Raw genomic sequence first — 17895 nt, 5'->3', positions numbered from 1 at the left:
AATTTAATAATTATGTCCGTTCCAACTGGTCAATACGACTGTATCATTTCAGCAAGGGCATTATATCAAGGGTGTGTACAGGATTTGATCACATTATCAAGGTCACTATATTTAAATTTTATAAGTTTTAATTGATATCTTTTTAACAAAAACTTACTTGTGAAAAACCCAGCGGGGGGAATTTTCAACACATAGTTTATTTAAAATACACAAGGTAGGGGAACAAAAAATGCATTTCAACTAATCAGTTATATTCAGCAATAATCAGTAGTGCCCCTACTACACATGAACCCCTGACCCTTAGGCCTTGATATTTGATGGCCAGGAGCAGATTTCAAACCATTCATTCATTTTCAGTATATAAGTACAGCCCCCCCCCCTCTGTGGTACCCCTGACCCTGGGGTCTTGAAATTCACAATTCTGGAAGATTAGGGTCCTTGTCCACCATAACTATTAGTGATGTGAATACCCTAGAGCAGAGAAGCTTTTTTTAAAAGATTTAATGTATTTTCACTATATAATCTATAGTGCCCCACCCTAACACCAAAACCCCTGACCCTCGGGCCATAAAATTCATAATTTTGGTAGAGGCACTCTTGGCATCATAACTATGCACTTATTAGTTAGTTTATTTAATACCCAATAGCAATGAAGTAGATTTATAGAATTCATGTATTTTCATTATATAATCAATAGAGACCCACCCTAACTCCAGAACCCCTGACCCTGGGGCCATAAAATTCACAATTTTGGTAGAGGCACTCTTGCTCATCATAACTATGCACTTAGTTTGTTTATTTAATACCAAGGAGCAGAGAATCAAATTTTCAAAGAATTCATGTATTTTCACATATAATCAATGGATGCCCCAAATACCAAACATGTCCTGTGGCCATAAAATACAATTTTGTATAATTGTGTGTTAACTAGGCACTTAGTGTTTATTTAATACCCAGGAGCAGAGAATATGTTCAAAGAATTGCATTGTTTTCACTATATAATTTGAGAGCCCCGCCCTAACACCAGAAACCCTGACCCTGGGGCCATAAAATTCACAATTTAAGGCACTTTGCTCATAACTATCTTAGTTGTTTATTTAATACCCAGGGCAGAGAATTTGAATTCATGTATTTTCACTATATAACTGAACAACCTAACCACAACATGAATACTGGGGCAAAAATTTAGTAATATAACTCATCATAACTATGTACTTAGTTAGTTTATTTAATACCCAGGAGCAGAAAAGAAGATTTTCAAAGAAATAATGCATTTTCACTATATAATTATTTAGCCCCACCCTAGCACAAAATAAACCCCTGACCCCAGGGCCATGAATTTCACAATTTTGGTAAACATACATTGCTGATTACAATCATGCAAACAGTTTGACTGCTTGATGCTTAGGAGTAAAGAAGAAGATTTTTAAAGATTGCATTAATTTTAGTGGTTTTGGTCCCACCCCTCAGGCCCCTCAAACTGAATATTCACAATTTTTGTTCCTCTTCACCCATAGATGCTTTGTGCCAAATTTGGTTGAAATTGGTTCAGTGTTGCAATAAAATCTTAAAATCTTCAAATGTTTTTGTCACTCCTGGACCTATGTATAGGTCACCTGAGTTTACTCAGGTGACCTAAAAATACTGGTAAAATACAATAATTTTCAACATCAATACTCCTAATCCCATACACGAAAATAAAAAAGAAATCAATAAATATACGTCATATGACCAAAGAGTTAGTCTCAGAATATGTGTAAAAGTCTGATAGAATTTCATAATTCTACATTATTATCTATCAAATTGTTATATTGATATCAATATTCTTCGAAGGCATATCACATGATTAAATTCCTGATTGTCAATAAAATCTCATTATGTTTTTGTCACTCCTGGACCTATGTATGTACTGTGATTTTTGTCTAGTTTTTATTGATTATTTATATTAAAAACATATTCTCCACATATCCATTCTTAGCCGCTATTATTAAGCTCAGGGTTATGTATACATTGCCTTCTTAGTTTAGTTCATGATGTTTTCGCAGTCATTTAATATGTAGAAAAATAGTGGTGGACAGTGAAATGTTTATCGAATATTAATATAAAAATTTTTAATTACATGTATGTACAATTAGATATGCCAGGTACAGGTATATATTAGAGACTAGTCTTCAGTAATTTACTGTAATTTTGTACTGTTATTAACATTTTTACACTAAATTTTTATGATGAACTTGTAATAATCTTCTACATGTATTTAAATATATAGTACTTGTATAATGAAACAACTTCATTTTTTTTTAATCAAAATGTTTGAAATTTGTATTGAAACACCTGTTCACTGTAAACTTTTATAAATTTCTGTATTTTGAAAATTTCACTGTGATAATTTTTTATCCTACACAAAACACATTGTTATTGTTTGTCACTTATTTATTTTACAAAAATGAAATGGTATTGAATAAAAATATCAAGCATAGATCATGTACTGTTTTTGATTTATCTATCACAGATTCTCAGTCTGCAGTCCTCTGGTTGCCATTTACGGCCTCCATTCTGTGAACTCCATTTTATTTTACATTCCTTCACAATAGTTTGTGAAAATGAATATCTAAATATCTGTAAATTGAGGAGCAGAGCTGTAAATTTTTTATCACATCAGCTGCTTTCAATTTCAGCACATCAGTGTTTTGAGCTGTTAATTCATAGTCACATGGGCTGCAAATTCCCTGTCATATATGATGTAAATTTTTTGTCACATGAGCTGTATATTCCCTGTCACATGAGTTGTCAATTCATTATCATAAGAGCTGTAAATTCATCGACACATGAACTGTAAATTCATTGGAACATGACCTATACATTCAGTATCACATGACTGTAAAATCAATATCACATGAGCTATAAATTTCATTATATGAGCTGTTAATTGTCTGTCACCTCAGCTGTAAATTCCCTGTAACATGGGCGATAAAAGCCTGTAGGTACTTGATCCCCGCTAATGAAGGTGCACTGAAAAAAAAATATAATTGGAGATAAGGAAATTATGGTACATGTAGTTAACCTGTTTATATTTACATCCACTGAATATTTTCTCCTTTATTTCTTAAGAAAACCCATTGCCATTAATCAGTGCATGAACAACACTAGGCATATCACCTGTACAGATTTCTTGATCAGTGGCTGTTCCATCAATGAAATGTACTAAGACGTACATATCAATAATACAATAATGAATCTTTTTAATCCTACTTTTAATGATTATTTAAACAGATATATATATAAACAATTAAATGTCTTTCTTTAGTTGTTGGTACTGAAATGAATGTCACAGCTATTGCAGAAAAAAATTACGTAACCCGCTTAAGCAGGTTATGTATTTTTTCTGCAACAGCTGTGACATTCATTCCAGTACTAACAACCAAAGAAAGCATTTTATTGTTTAAACTTCCTCAGAGAAGACAAACTTACCAAACAAGAAATGGCTGAGGAAAGCAGATATGTGTGTGCTTGTTAGCATGCTCTAAAACCTCCATCAAATTCTTCACAAGGACTGATCTTCTGGGCTTGTCAATCTTTGTCATAACAATCTGTCAAATATAATTTAAATATTTTATACTCTGAACAATCTAATTAAAATTATATGTTCCGAATCCACTATCGCTTCTCAAACATATAACAACATCCAATTCAAGATCACAACAGAGCGACCTTTCGATTATAAAAATTGTTGCCTCCGATATCTTGGCTTATAGTTCGGATGGATTTTCTCTTTTCACTGCCGGAGGAGTTTCGTAGTAAACAAAATATGCATTGCAAAAACTGTGCTGTGTATGAACGTGACCCCGAATGGGATGTTGTTAGATGTTTGAGAAGTGATAGCGGATTCGGAACATCTAATTTAATTAGATTGTACTCTGAATAGGTTACATTTATTGCCAACTTTTACAATATTTAAACAGACATGCAGCATAAGGTTTGGCGAGATTCTCCATCATTCTGAGTCCCTGTTTATCTAATTTGGTAAGTCCTTGCTCACTATCCACAAGTAAAAATGACCGACAGAGTCTAAAATGACAAAAAATCATAACCAGGTATTCTGATCAGGAAGCTAATTTATAAGGATTAAGATCAAATCCTGTTTATCTGGCAGTACAGTGTAAATTCCAGCTGCTAAGATTGTGGAATCATGATTATAAATAATATACATAAAGCCATGTCTACACAGTCACATCCTATTACAGTGTACAGTAAAACATGCTTATAGCGAAGTGCAATTGTAGATTTTGCTTTGTTATGAGCTCAATTCATTAAATCCATTAAAGTTTATAGGGACAAAGTCACAGGGAATGAAAGGTTCTCTTTAAGCATCAACTCATTATATGCATGGTTTTACTGTTCCTTATTTTTAGCTCCTATACAAACACTCACTCTCTTCTGGTTTTGAGGTAGTTCTGCATGATCTCTGTGTAGTAGGACGGCATGTTTTTACCATAACCTGGCATGTCCACCAGGGAGAGCTGCTTACCCACATTGAAAAACAGCAAAGTTCTGGTCAATCCCTACAAGAACAACACATGTTACATGACAAGTCACTAAATCTAAGAAAGGAAAATAAATGTAAGCTGATACAGGCATAGTTAATGATGAGTCAGGAGAGAAGTCCCAAGAATGAGACATCAGTTACCTGCCTCTACTTACAGGTGTTTTACCTATCCTGACTAGGCTGGGGTCCACAGCATTACAAAACAAGGCATTGATTAGTGAGGACTTTCCGACATTACTTTGGCCAACAAAGGATACCTGCACAAAATAAATAAGAAGTGGTATTAATTCATCCAAGGTTTCCTACTTGTTAAGAACAAGCAAGGTAAAATGCTCATTTAAGTTTGAAATACAATTTTATTTTTGTTGCATAGAAATTTATGTAACTGTGACATAGAATATATGCCATCAGTAATGATTGTGGTCAGCTTCACTTTCGTCAACTATCCCTCTCTCAGTAGCTTAGACAAGAGACTTTATCACAACAGTTACTACTAATTACACAAACCTCTGGAACATTGTGAACTGGTAGTTTTTCTAGATCCACCACTGATTTTACCCTCTTGATGACATGTCCTGGTTTTTCTATGAAGAGATCATGTCCCTTCTCTATTTCCTCCCGAGTTGGGTTAAATACAAGGTTTTCTTTCTTTATCAGTGGGACAGCCACAAAGTCCTGTAGATCTTCTATTGGATTGGTCCTCCAGTAGTCAGCATGACTTCTCAAAGAATACTCTCTGTTCCACTGACGTGTGACATTCCTGTAGACCTGGACACAGGGTTGAAGTCTCTTGACAGAAGAAATCAGGCGAGATCCTACTGAACTCATACTCAGGACATCACAATTAAATAGGATTAGGCACCAATTCTAGCCTACCTTGAATCAGGCTTCCATAACATCAGTATATCATCTACAGAAATCAGACACATTCCGATATTTATATTGTACTTGGAAGTAATGAAAGTGATAATGAGGAGTCACAATCATGGGGGGGGGTGTTAAAAAGCGTAATATATTATAAACTACCGTATATACTCGCCTATAAGTCGGTCCGCCTATAAGTCGGTTGTATTTAATAAACCTATATATCAGAGGGACTGACCTCATAATACCATTCATGTCCTATAAGTCGGACATAGAGTTTTGGACAAGAGATTAACTCCCAAAAATCCGACTTATAGGCGAGTATATACGGTATAATTTCAGTAATCACATGGCATATATACTAGGCAGTTGCTATGGTTACTAGGCTGGGGTTCCATATTGTGTACTAGTATATTACCTACAATCCTCAGATTTAATATCCGACATCCCATCCACAGATAAGTTGTTAATAATGTATACCTACTTTTTTACGTGTTAATGACCCAAGTACCTCACAGTGTGGCTCTACCACAGGAGTACCTGTGGCACTATAGTCTGAATTACTTAGAATAATCCATGTCTCGGGACAAGCCCTCCGTTTAACAATATCATTCTAACGAGAGGGCGTTCTATCTAAAGACAAACCTACTTAATATAAAGGCTTGTAGGTACATGGTCTTACCATAAGCTAGACATATATATGTAGTTTTAAAATCGACTAGAATATATATCACTTGTGCAAAGTTGTGGGCGCAGACATGTTGCTTTTTGTATTCTGGATCTCGATCCCGATCCACTCCCACTTTCTTGGTCTTACAGTTTTTAATTATTACCACTTAGACTGAAAGCTCTCCAATTTCATATAATTTACAATATGTATTGAAATTAACACCCTCTCCCAACGGCTGCATTTTGTCAATACTATCTACTGCTTGTAAAATAAATTGTTTTAGGGGACGACCATTTGATTCTGAGAGGGGGGGCTGGCAGATTTTGGAAATAAATAATCTGTCCCTGAAAATGTTGAAAATAAATAATCTGTCCTCCTCTGCAAAGAAAATAAATAATCTGACTTTGACATATGATATTTAAATATTGTGAAAATACCTTATTTACGTTCAATTTAACCTCAGAATCTTCAATTCAGCATTTTTTTTTGGGCTCGCTTCGCTCGCCATTTTAGAACCAAATAGTATTTAAAATCAGATTACCAGAGGATACAAATGGCCACTTTAAATACAAGCCAATTCTTAAATATAAAGGCTTGTAAATTAATACAAAGGTACATGGTCCCTTAAAATTTCAAAGTATGATATGAATAATATTAATATTGCCATAGTTTAGTACAATACCAATATTTCTGTGCCTGGTTTTACTCTTAAAATACACAAAAACCCATGAATATATATCACTTGTGCAAAGTTGTTTTACTCTTAAAATACACAAAAACCCATGGGCTTCACCCCCTGCAGACATATATGCTTTTGTATTAACAGGGATCTCGAACATTACCTTTACTATGGTAAATGTTCATAAAAAATATATCGTTTTGACATTCCACTCCCACACACACACACACACACGAAATTTTTCTTTGGTCTTTTAGTTTTTTTTTTTTTTTGCCAACTTTTTCAAAGTAAAAAAAATTTTCTGACTTTCAAAAACGCTCTCCAATTTCATATAATTTACAATATGTATTGAAATTAACACCCTCTCCCAACGGCTGCATTTTGTCAATACTTTTAAGTTTTTACTGCTTGTAAATTGTTTTACAGTACTAAGTACTACATCAGGGTATAGATTCATGACTGGGTTTACACTGCAGTTGTGTAACATATAGTCAAGAGAAAATACATTTAAAAAACAAAAAAAAACTTATATGATTTATGTTAGCTGCAAAACTGTAGCTGGCCAAAAAAATATATATATATTGACAGACCGGAGAGCTACAGTGCCACCCATTGAAAAAAACTGTACAGTAAAACTAGTTTAGTACGAACACTGATATAGCGAATTCACTGATATAGCGAAGTTTTTCTGGGTTCCCAGCAAAATTCTTAACAAATCTTTGTAAAATTTTACAGTTTTAATGAACTCTGTTATAACGAATTTACAGATATAGCGAATTGATTTTGAGTCCCGTTGAGGTTAAATGAAATGAAATTTACATTTCATATAACAAACTTTTTAAGATCTCAAAATTTGATTAATTGAACTGACTTTATTTTCTTTTAGCATTTATATATAAATTTTAATTCATAGTAAAACCTAAGTTATAGAAGGATGGTTTTGTACTTTTTGCTTTCCTATCATATTTGGGAGTAAAAACTTGAAGGAAAACATGCATATTGCAAATTTGCTATAGATGGTTATACGAATTTGCTATACAGATATAACGAATTACGGATACAGCGAATTAAATTCACAGGTCCCCAAGACTTCGCTATAACCGAGTTTTACTGTATCTCTATTGCACCCAAAAAAGTGCGCAGTTTCTCAATTTATTTCTCCGTGTTTTTAAAACTGTCATCTCAAAATATTACTAACCATGTGTTCCTAACATATTTTTCAGTTTCCACAACAAAACATTCTTTACAATTGTTGTTATATTATAGCCCTCCTGGTCCTGAAATCGAGATTATCGAAAATTAATCTATTTAAATGCCCGTTTGGTTTGAAAGATAATTCCGCCCAGCAAGCTTTGTGCAGATGTAAACTAAGAGTGTACTTGATACAAAAGTAAAGAATTGTATGAAACCTAGCTTTTTTGCAATTGAGATAAGAATTTGGTAGAATTAATCTAAAAATAAGCGCAACTTTTTGTGTGCAATAAATATAGGTTTTTCAAAGGGTGGCATTAGCTGTAGCTCTCAGGTCTGTCAATATATTTTTTTCAGAGAGCTACAGTTCTGCAGCTAGATTTATATTTAACTTTTTCAAGAAAAACAAACTGTTAACAGCAAATGTTTTATTTGTTCCTGTGCAGTAACATTTTCAGATGACTTATACTTTAATCTGAAATATACAATTATTGTCAGCAACAAATGGATTATTTTTAACCAAAGCTTTTTTTTTAAATAAGCAAAAATACATATTTATTGACCTAAACTCTGTATATACTCTTCTTCTAGTTGATTTTTTGTTAGTTACACTTTGATTCCAAAATCTCATTTTCTGTATCCCACTTATAGGAAAATTAAAAAAAGAATGGTATTTTACCTGCTCCATCCCTCCTTTATACATGTAAGCTTATAAAATACAACCAATTAATAGCCTGACCAACTTATAGGTGAGAATAAATGGTAAAACAAATGTGTATATTTTTTTAAAAAAAAGTTTATTAAAGTGATTACTTTATATAGATCACTAAATTTTCGCGACACCTTATTTTCATGAGATAGTCATTGATTCTTTATAAGGAAGACAAAATTTTCATGAATTGTGGTCATTGCTCTATATAATCCTAAGGATACTATTATACGCGAGAAATAAATTTTCGCAAGCACACGTCTTGCATAATTACGCAAAAATAAAGTTCCCGCGAATAAAAAGTGATTTACAGTACTTAACATCATGATCAAGAATTGTTTTACAGTAAACCTGAGTGATGGATATACATATTATAGTATTGTTTTGTTAGACATTTGCAAATTTATTTAAATTGTTTTAAATATCATCTTATATGAGTAAAGAAATAAAATCTCATATCAAGCATAGCATAGTAGGCACAGCATCAAAATTTGACAATTTAATAAAATATTGCACAAATTACCACATAATGAAAATATTAACCACAATTACACACCAACAAACATGAAACATAAATAGAAACATCTGATGCCAATATTATAGACCTTTTATGCATATTCATTTCTTTTACCTATTCTTTTGGATACTACCAGTAAGAATTTATTTTTAAAGAATCATGGAAAATTTTGGGTGAAAACTAAATAAAATGAATGCCTTTGTCAGTTACAATTTTGTGGTTCTGGAGAAGATGAAAATGGGAAGAGTTTATCAAGAAAATAGCAACTATGACAAACAACAGACAAATTAAATTCAGAAAAACTTGCTTGAACCTTTGGTTCAGGTGAGTTAATAACAAATGCCACTGTCAATGTTAATTTGACATAGATATATGACAAAACAAGGTCCCTTTATTGGGAGAAACTTGGAATAAAATTTTATTCTGTAGTTTCAATAATGTAGCCCCTGTGCCCCCCTCCCCCCAAAAAAATTGCAGCTTTATAATATCAACAAATCCTAAAAAACATTTCTTTGATTATACATGTTTCCAAATTAACTCTAAACATGAATGCACAAAAAAAAAAAATGACAGAGAGTATACAAAATGGTTTAATTCCACATTAGCTGAGGAAGAATATGTGAGCAATACAAATAAATGTTAATTTTATGATACATTGACAATTCCTAGAATAGCAGCATAAGTTCCTGTTATACAACCTACAATCCCTAGCAACATAATGGCCACATCCTTCAGGATAACAAAAACAGAGGGGTGGCTATTGTCTGCTGAGAGTGTCACAAGTTCAATGATCGGAGGGAAAATGAAAGCTAATGAACTACTGGCCATAGCACCAATAAGAGCTATCAACAGGTCCAAGTGGGGAATGACCATCGCTATCACACCTACAAACATACAGATAAAATTATAACATAATACAGATAAACATTAACATCGCTATCACACGTACACACATACAGATTATTATTATTAACCAAACTTAAAATTTTTTGAAAAGTATGCAAAATTTCAAGGACAATGTCATAGGCCAAAAGTACTCACCTGTAAATAGAATAAGAGAAATTCGGAAGATAATGTTGCCCACAGATCTGGCCTTGGAACTTGAAAGTCTGTGTTCTATTTTTGGCCATAGTATATTGACTGGCACATAAAACTGAAGTCCATAAGTCACAAACACAGAAACAACGAAGGTTATTTTGGTCAATCTTGAGAGCCTGCAAAATACATTTATATAAACATAAGGCATGTGCAAGTTTGACTTAATGTCTACTGAATATAGATTAACTTGTATGTTTACTGGTTGTAGATTGAGTTACTTATAAATGTATGTCTACTGGTGGTAGAGTGACTCACATGTCTACTGATGGTAGAGTGACTCACATGTCTACTGGTGGTACACTGACTTACACGTCTACTGATGGTACACTGACTTACAAGTCTACTGGTGGTACACTGACTTACATGTCTACTGGTGGTACATTGACTTACATGTCTACTGGTGGTACATTGACTTACATGTCTACTGGTGGTAGAATGACTTACATGTCTACTGGTGGTACACTGACTTACACTTCTACTGATGGTACACTGACTTACAAGTCTACTGGTGGTACACTGACTTACATGTCTACTGGTGGTACACTGACTTACAAGTCTACTGGTGGTACACTGACTTACAAGTCTACTGGTGGTACACTGACTTACATGTCTACTGGTGGTACATTGACTTACATGTCTACTGGTGGTAGAATGACTTACATGTCTACTGGTGGTAGATTGACTTACATGTCTACTGGTGGTAGATTGACTTACATGTCTACTAGTAGTACAATGATTAACAAGTCTACTGGTGGTACACTGACTTACATGTCTACTGGTGGTACACTGACTTACATGTCTACTGGTGGTACACTGACTTACATGTCTACTGGTGGTAGATTGACTTACATGTCTACTGGTGGTAGATTGACTTACATGTCTACTAATAGTACATTGATTAACATGTCTACTGGTGGTACACTGAATTGCATGTCTACTGGTGGTACACTGACTTACATGTCTAGTAATGGTAGATTAAATTACATGTCTACTGGTGTTAGATTGACTAACATGTCTAGAACACTGACTGACATATCTACTGGTGGTAGATTGACTTACATGTCTACTGGTGGTACACTGGCTTACATGTCTACTGGTGGTAGATTGACTTATATGTCTACTGGTGGGAGATTGACTAACATGGTAGATTGACTTACATGTCTACTGGTGGTACACTGGCTTACATGTCTACTGGTGGTAGATTGACTTATATGTCTACTGGTGGGAGATTGACTAACATGTCTACTGGCCATATATTGACTAACTTGTCTACTGGTGGTACATTGACTTACATGTTTACTGGTGGTACATTGACTTAAATGTCTACTGGTGGTACATTGACTTACATGTCTACTGGTGGGTGATTGACTAACTTGTCTACTGGTACATTGACTTACATGGCTTCTGGTGGTACACTGACTTATATGTCTACTGGTGGTACACTGACTTACATGTCTACTAGTGGTACATTGACTAACATGTCTACAGGTGGTAGATTGACTTACATGTCTACTGGTGGTAAATTGACTAACATGTCAACTGGTGGTACTCTGACTTAAATGTCTACTGGTGGTACACTGACTTACATGTCTACTGGTGGTAGATTGACTTACATATCAACTGGTGGTACACTGACTATCATGTCTACTGGTGGTAGATTGACTATCATGTCTTCTGGTGGTAGTTTGACTCACATGTCTACTGGTGGTACTGGTGGTACACTGACTTACATGTCTCTGGTGGTAGATTAACTTACATGTCCACTGGTGGTAACTGACTATCATGTCTACTGGTGGTACATTGACTTAGATGGATTCTGGTGGTACACTGACTTAAATGTCTACTGGTGGTACATTGACTTACATATCTACTGGTGGTACATTGACTTACATGGCTTCTGGTGGTACACTGACTTATATGTCTACTGATGGTACATGGATTTACATGTCTACTAGTGGTACATTGACTAACATGTCTACAGGTGGTAGATTGACTTACATGTCTCCTGGTGGTAAATTGACTAACATGTCAACTGGTGGTACTCTGACTTACATGTCTACTGGTGCTACACTGACTTACATGTCTACTGGTGTTACATTGACTTATATGTGTAATAGTGGTAGATTGACTTAAATGTCTACTGGTGGTACACTGACTTACATGTCTACTGGTGGTAGATTGACTTACATATCAACTGGTGGTACACTGACTATCACCTCTACTGGTGGTAGATTGACTATCATGTCTTCCGGTGGTACATTGACTCACATGTCTACTGGTGGTACTGGTGGTACACTGACTTACATGTCTCTGGTGGTAGATTGACTTACATGTCCACTGGTGGTACTGACTATCATGTCTACTGGTGGTAGATTGACTATCATGTCTTCTGGTGATAGTTTGACTTACATGTCTACTGGTGGTAGATTGACTTACAAGTCTCCTGGTGGTAGATTGACTCACATGTCTACTGGTGGTAGATTGACTTACATGTCTTCTGGTGGTACATTGACTTACATGTTTACTGGTTGTAGCTTGACTTACATGTCTACTGGTGGTAGATTTAGGGTGATGCTCCCTAAGGCATGATCCCCGTACTTGAGATACCCTAGAAATCCTATGGCCAAGTACAGAGCAATGACAATGGTCATTCCTAAGGTCAGGAGTCCGTATCTTCTGGAAAAGTCCATCTCATCTCGAGCCTTGTTCTTCAGGGGCATCACCTGTAAGGATACATTTCTTAAATTAATAAGTCACTTCCAGTAAAGTAAAATTGTTGGATTTTCTAAGGAATGCATCAATATTTTTAATAAAAAATAAAGTTTCACTAAATATAATGATTACATCTCCTGAACTGATTGTTTTAATGTTCCATCATTCTATATTTCTTACCAAGCCAATGCCTTCAAATGCATAGACAGCTGTTCCAAAATACATGGGAAGATCGTACCATCCTACAAAGGCTGGTCTCACACTCGGAGACGGAGTGTCCTGAACAACGTAAAATATGACAAAGAAGAGGCCCGCGAAGTTGAGGAAGTTAGCGATGAGTGAGAAGTAGGACAGGCCGTGTAGACTCTGTATCGTGGTGCAATAGACAATGATCACAATCAGTTCAATCCCCATTATAATCATATCCAGGTGGAGGTTTGCCTTGTTGCTGCTTAAAATCACCTACAATATGAGTACAATAACAGAAAAGGGTGTGACAAAGTTACTCAGGTGGTAGTTAGTAAAAATCACAACTTACAGAATCTTCAGAAAATTAGACTATTTCATGTACTTTATATTAAAACAAAAATACTAGAACCCATTTTACAAAAGAACTTCATGTAAACCTGAGACAAAAATGTAATTTTGTAAATACTAAATAACAATAATTTGAATTGGTATTAATCTTTATAAAAAGAGTTTAAAATGTATTTTAATGCCAGTGTTTCATGCAAGAATCTACATTCATCTGAGGTTTTGGGTCTTAGTCTTTTTTTTTTTTGTTGTGAAACAGGGCTCAGATGAATTGAATTCTCAGATTCAAGATCAATGAAAGTTTAGAGCTTCTAACATGAACCTGTAAATATAATCTTAAGATGGTAAAAAAAAAAGACCCCAAAGCTGCTAATTTTCTGACATTTGTACTGGGAATGATGGGACACTTTCCAAAATTGTCTTTTGTTCATTTCTACTTCATAAAACTCAAAATATGTGAAACTTAAAGATATGACAGCACCTATTTTGCAAAGAGACAACTCACTTTCAAATTACTGTATGTTTAATATCAGATATGCCAAAAGTAATTAAAAATTGCACAATTAAAGCTATATATAGGAAATGTGTATAATTCTTGGTAATTCAGGTTGGAAAACATACAGTAAAACACGGTTATTATAGTGAAGTGCCAGGGATGGCTGATTTTGATTTGTTATTATTAATCTACCTTGTTATATATGTGAATAGATAATACACATGTACTTTGTACTAAAACTACAGAGAATAAAATGATTTTGCTATAAGTATAAAATCATTATGTGTGTTCATTATGACCATGTTTTACTGAGTATATAAAGCAGTGACAATCTCTTATTTTTATGATAAGATGAATTTTGCTTTATGAATGCTTTGGGAGAAGAGGAATACTGCAAAGAAACAGGGCTACAGGTAAGTGATGACAAATCAGAGGAAAAATATGTGTATGTAAATAAAATAGTAACCAAACCACTGGTTTAGATCAGGCACACTAAAATGTTTAAATTAAATGAAAAATGAAGATCAATAAAATTCAAAATTAATAATGTTTATTTGTGTGCTTAAATATGCAGTTCATTTATCTAATATTTGGAGTTTAATATATAAACAGAAGAAAACAAACAGGACCACTATTCTGTGTTTTACCTGTCTGAAATTCTGGGCCACGAACACGATATACACACAACAAAATCCCAGCTGGGTCACGATCAGGAACACATTGATCACTACTCTAAAGAAAACAACAACCAGTGATTAGATAGGAAAGTACTGTAGCTAAGTACATTGCACTGATTCTCTTCCAAAACATTTCCTTACTTTAAAGCTTTTCCCGACACCAAGAAGTTTTAACAGATATAGATAAAAAGTAATTGAACAATTTTTCCTTAATTCATTTCATAACAAGTATCTTAAGCAGCTATAAAACACACACTTTGAAATCCCGGAGTTTCAGCTTACCGTCCTGCATTCTGGAATCTCCTGAGACAGACGGGGCCTGTTGCTAGGCAGTTTTCTACTACTCCAGCATATCCCAAACTTTGTCCCATAGATCTGATGGAAAAACTAACATTTATTGAAATTGTTCAAACAGTTATTTAAAAGATAACACTTAACCAAAATTTAGTACTCATACACCACGTTAAATTTCACAATGCACAGATTAAATAATCAATGAACAAGAACAGAGTATAAGTCACAAACATGTACATGTAAGCTTTTGTCTTTCACATTGAACATCAAAGAGTTTCAAGAGAAAATATTCCACCTACTGAACAAAACTGTATACTGTAGTGCTTACACTGGTCTCTCCTTGAGGATATTACTGCACGTCATCAACATGTGTTGGCAGTGGAGAGAGACATAACCCAGGAAAAATAGCCCGGCAGCACCAGCCTGTTAGAGACAATATACAGCTGTAACCATGGCAACATTACTGTTAGAAACAATATACAGCTGTAGCCATGGCAACATTAATGTTATAACAAAAACAATATTCAATAGTTAATCTTCTATATAAACAGGTGCAGACAATGAGTTATTCTAAGAATACTGTCCTGTCACTACATATGACCTAGAAGCATGGAATTTCATAATTATTGAAGAGGCACCCTTGCTAAATGAAGGAAAAAACTCACCCATAATCCTGCATATTTAAATGCTATTGGAAGAGCCAAGATCCCGGGACCAATGTTTCCCTTCAGCAAGTTCATAAGAGTCTTACATGACCTAGAAATAGTTTACAAGTAATAGATAAAAATGGATAGAAACAAATATATACATGAAATAAACAGGTTTTTTTTTAGATTCAGAACTGAGATAAAGATGAATTATGTGAGCAGCCACCCAGTTATGTCCTTTTTACAGTTCTATGTCCATTTTTGAAATCTTTAGTTACTCTGTTCTATGAAAACTTATGAGCTTCTGTTTTCTTTACTGAAGTCTTTACTCTGTTCTATGTATACTTACGAGGTTCTGTTTTCGTGGCTGAAGTCTTTACTCTGTTCTATGTATACTTACGATGTTCCGTTTTCGTTACTGAAATCTTTACTCTGTTCTATGTATACTTACGATGTTCTGTTTTCGATACTGAAATCTTTACTCTGTTCTATTTATACTTACTAGGTTCTGTTTTTGTGGCTGAAGTCTTTACTCTGTTCTATGTATACTTACGAGGTTCTGTTTTCGTGGCTGAAGTCTTTACTCTGTTCTATGTATACTTACGAGGTTCTGTTTTCGTGGCTGAAGTCTTTACTCTGTTCTATGTATACTTACGAGGTTTTGTTTTCGTGGCTGAAGTCTTTACTCTGTTCTATGTATACTTACGAGGTTCTGTTTTCGTGGCTGAAATCTTTACTCTGTTCTGTGTATACTTACGAGGTTCTGTTTTCGTGGCTGAAGTCCTTACTCTGTTCTGTGATTGCATCAGCATCCTCCTCACTTTCTGTGTAACTGGATGTTACCTTGGAGATCAGTTTCTCTTTTACCTCATCATCACTGTGATCCATGGTGTCTGTATGTAATTATGATAAAAAAAGACCTTGGTATCAATTAAATGTTTCTACATTATTCTAGTTTAAATATCTGCAGTAGAAAATCTGTATTTCCATATATATGTAATATATATTATTGATTTTTTCTTTACAACTGCTATAGACACCCCCCCTCCCCCCTAAACTACCCCAATTAGTCTGTATAATATTGAATTTTAATTTAGCTTTTGAAGTTGGTGTCTAAGAATTATTTTCTTGGAGACTTAAATTTTTATTAGAAACAAGTTAGTTTCTAAATTCAAAAGGACACTTAGAGGTCTGCTATAGTGTCCAAATATTTAACAGATCATAGTCAACTATCCAAAACACAAGCCTGACAACTTCTCTAATAGGTCCAGGGGAGAACCCCTTTGATTAATTGGAAAAACATGCACTTACCGTTTTGAGAAAAAAATGCAATTTAATGTCGTTGTAGTTTATTAGCCTTACCTTAAACAAATTAAGATGAAACCAAGATAAAATCAACAAAATCCATGCAGACATCAACTTTGAAGTGCACATGTATCGCTTACAGCTGATCATCACATGACCCTGAAAATATATGTAAATTAGTCTTATGTCGAGTGGTATGTCACAGCTAAGTACTTAACACTTCATGCAAATTGACAGAAAAAAGTGTGCCATGTCGACTGATAAATAACACAAACAGTGACTAATACTTGCACTTCTTTTAGGCTTACCAGATTATTTGTCAACAAATAATGGAAGACCGATCCCGATCATATTAAAAATCGACATGACCTTGACTAAATAAATTCGTTTTAGTTTTTTATGGATTAAATCAAATTAAATTCTTCCGTAGAATTAGATGTCTCTACATTCTATTTGAAGGCCATAGCAAGTGTTTTCTTCTCAATAAAATCTGCTTCATATATAGGTCTTATACTCTTATTATTACAGGCGCGATTGGTACCCATGGCATTTCCGACAGATTATTGGAAAAATTGGTCCCCATGCAGAAACTACATGGATATTGTCAATCAGAAACTCAAGCATTTTTTCAATTATGTGATTTATATGCACCACAAAAAAAAATGAAATCATGTCCCTCAGTCAATCTGATTAAAATACAGATCTCTACATAGCGCAAAGCGCTTTGCGCTATGTAGAGATCTGTATTTTAATCAGATTGGTCCCTCAGTCTACACAGTCTATACATGTAGTTAGATTTCGCCACTGTCATCATAAATCAAGTTGTGTATCTTGATAAAGTTCCTTAAGAATTATTTCACATAAAACATTTTTCCCCTTTTTATCGTCAAACTTTTAGGGAAACTCATAAATATATCTGTAAATTTTCTTTCTATGGGAGAGTTTTTCAGCGGTAA

The 17895-nt window shown here is 34.3% G+C and overlaps 2 protein-coding genes and 1 pseudogene across 4 annotated transcripts; all 3 read right to left on the bottom strand.

Annotated features, from left to right (window-relative positions):
• Positions 1-17895, bottom strand: part of LOC134270540 (putative nuclease HARBI1) — a 319031-nt pseudogene that overhangs the window by 72856 nt on the left and 228280 nt on the right.
• LOC134270528 (GTP-binding protein 8-like) lies at positions 2345-6184 on the bottom strand. Its single transcript, XM_062752758.1, has 7 exons — positions 6093-6184; positions 5054-5456; positions 4702-4803; positions 4432-4562; positions 3969-4068; positions 3472-3590; positions 2345-3012 (listed from the first exon to the last, which is right to left on the bottom strand). The coding sequence occupies exons 2-7, from the start codon at positions 5372-5374 to the stop codon at positions 2937-2939; spliced, it is 849 nt and encodes a 282-aa protein (XP_062608742.1). The 5' UTR covers positions 5375-5456; positions 6093-6184; the 3' UTR covers positions 2345-2936.
• LOC134270525 (neutral amino acid uniporter 4-like) lies at positions 9751-17249 on the bottom strand. 3 transcript variants are annotated; one of them, XM_062752753.1, is made up of 11 exons: positions 17227-17249; positions 16997-17098; positions 16392-16527; positions 15653-15743; positions 15316-15410; positions 14976-15068; positions 14664-14748; positions 13167-13448; positions 12819-12997; positions 10218-10390; positions 9751-10060 (listed from the first exon to the last, which is right to left on the bottom strand). In XM_062752753.1, the coding sequence occupies exons 3-11, from the start codon at positions 16520-16522 to the stop codon at positions 9822-9824; spliced, it is 1368 nt and encodes a 455-aa protein (XP_062608737.1). In that variant the 5' UTR covers positions 16523-16527; positions 16997-17098; positions 17227-17249; the 3' UTR covers positions 9751-9821. The 3 variants fall into 3 exon arrangements, with proteins under 3 accessions (XP_062608737.1, XP_062608738.1, XP_062608739.1); XM_062752754.1 differs by lacking the exon at positions 17227-17249 and having other exon boundaries at positions 16997-17194; XM_062752755.1 differs by lacking the exons at positions 16392-16527; positions 16997-17098; positions 17227-17249 and adding an exon at positions 15984-16019.

Source organism: Saccostrea cucullata, unplaced genomic scaffold, assembly GCF_032062105.1.
Source record: "Saccostrea cucullata isolate Sc308-1 unplaced genomic scaffold, CSIRO_AGI_Scuc_v1 ctg281, whole genome shotgun sequence".
Taxonomy (NCBI): domain Eukaryota; kingdom Metazoa; phylum Mollusca; class Bivalvia; order Ostreida; family Ostreidae; genus Saccostrea; species Saccostrea cuccullata.
This window is presented reverse-complemented; position numbering and strand designations above follow the sequence as displayed.

Bases quoted from the DNA above. Each gene is read 5' to 3' on its own strand.
- LOC134270528 (XM_062752758.1), bottom strand. From the start codon at position 5,374: ATGAGTTCAGTAGGATCTCGCCTGATTTCTTCTGTCAAGAGACTTCAA. The intron at 4,804-5,053 runs GTTTGTGTAATT...TATTTTGTGCAG, and splicing joins CAGTTCACAATGTTCCAGAG to GTATCCTTTGTTGGCCAAAG. The intron at 4,069-4,431 runs GTGAGTGTTTGT...TTGTCATTTTAG, and splicing joins TACCTCAAAACCAGAAGAGA to ACTCTGTCGGTCATTTTTAC.
- LOC134270525 (XM_062752753.1), bottom strand. From the start codon at position 16,522: ATGGATCACAGTGATGATGAGGTAAAAGAGAAACTGATCTCCAAGGTA. The intron at 15,744-16,391 runs GTAAGTATACAC...AACTATTTCTAG, and splicing joins AGCCACGAAAACAGAACCTC to GTCATGTAAGACTCTTATGA. The intron at 12,998-13,166 runs GTAAGAAATATA...GTATCCTTACAG, and splicing joins CATTTGAAGGCATTGGCTTG to GTGATGCCCCTGAAGAACAA.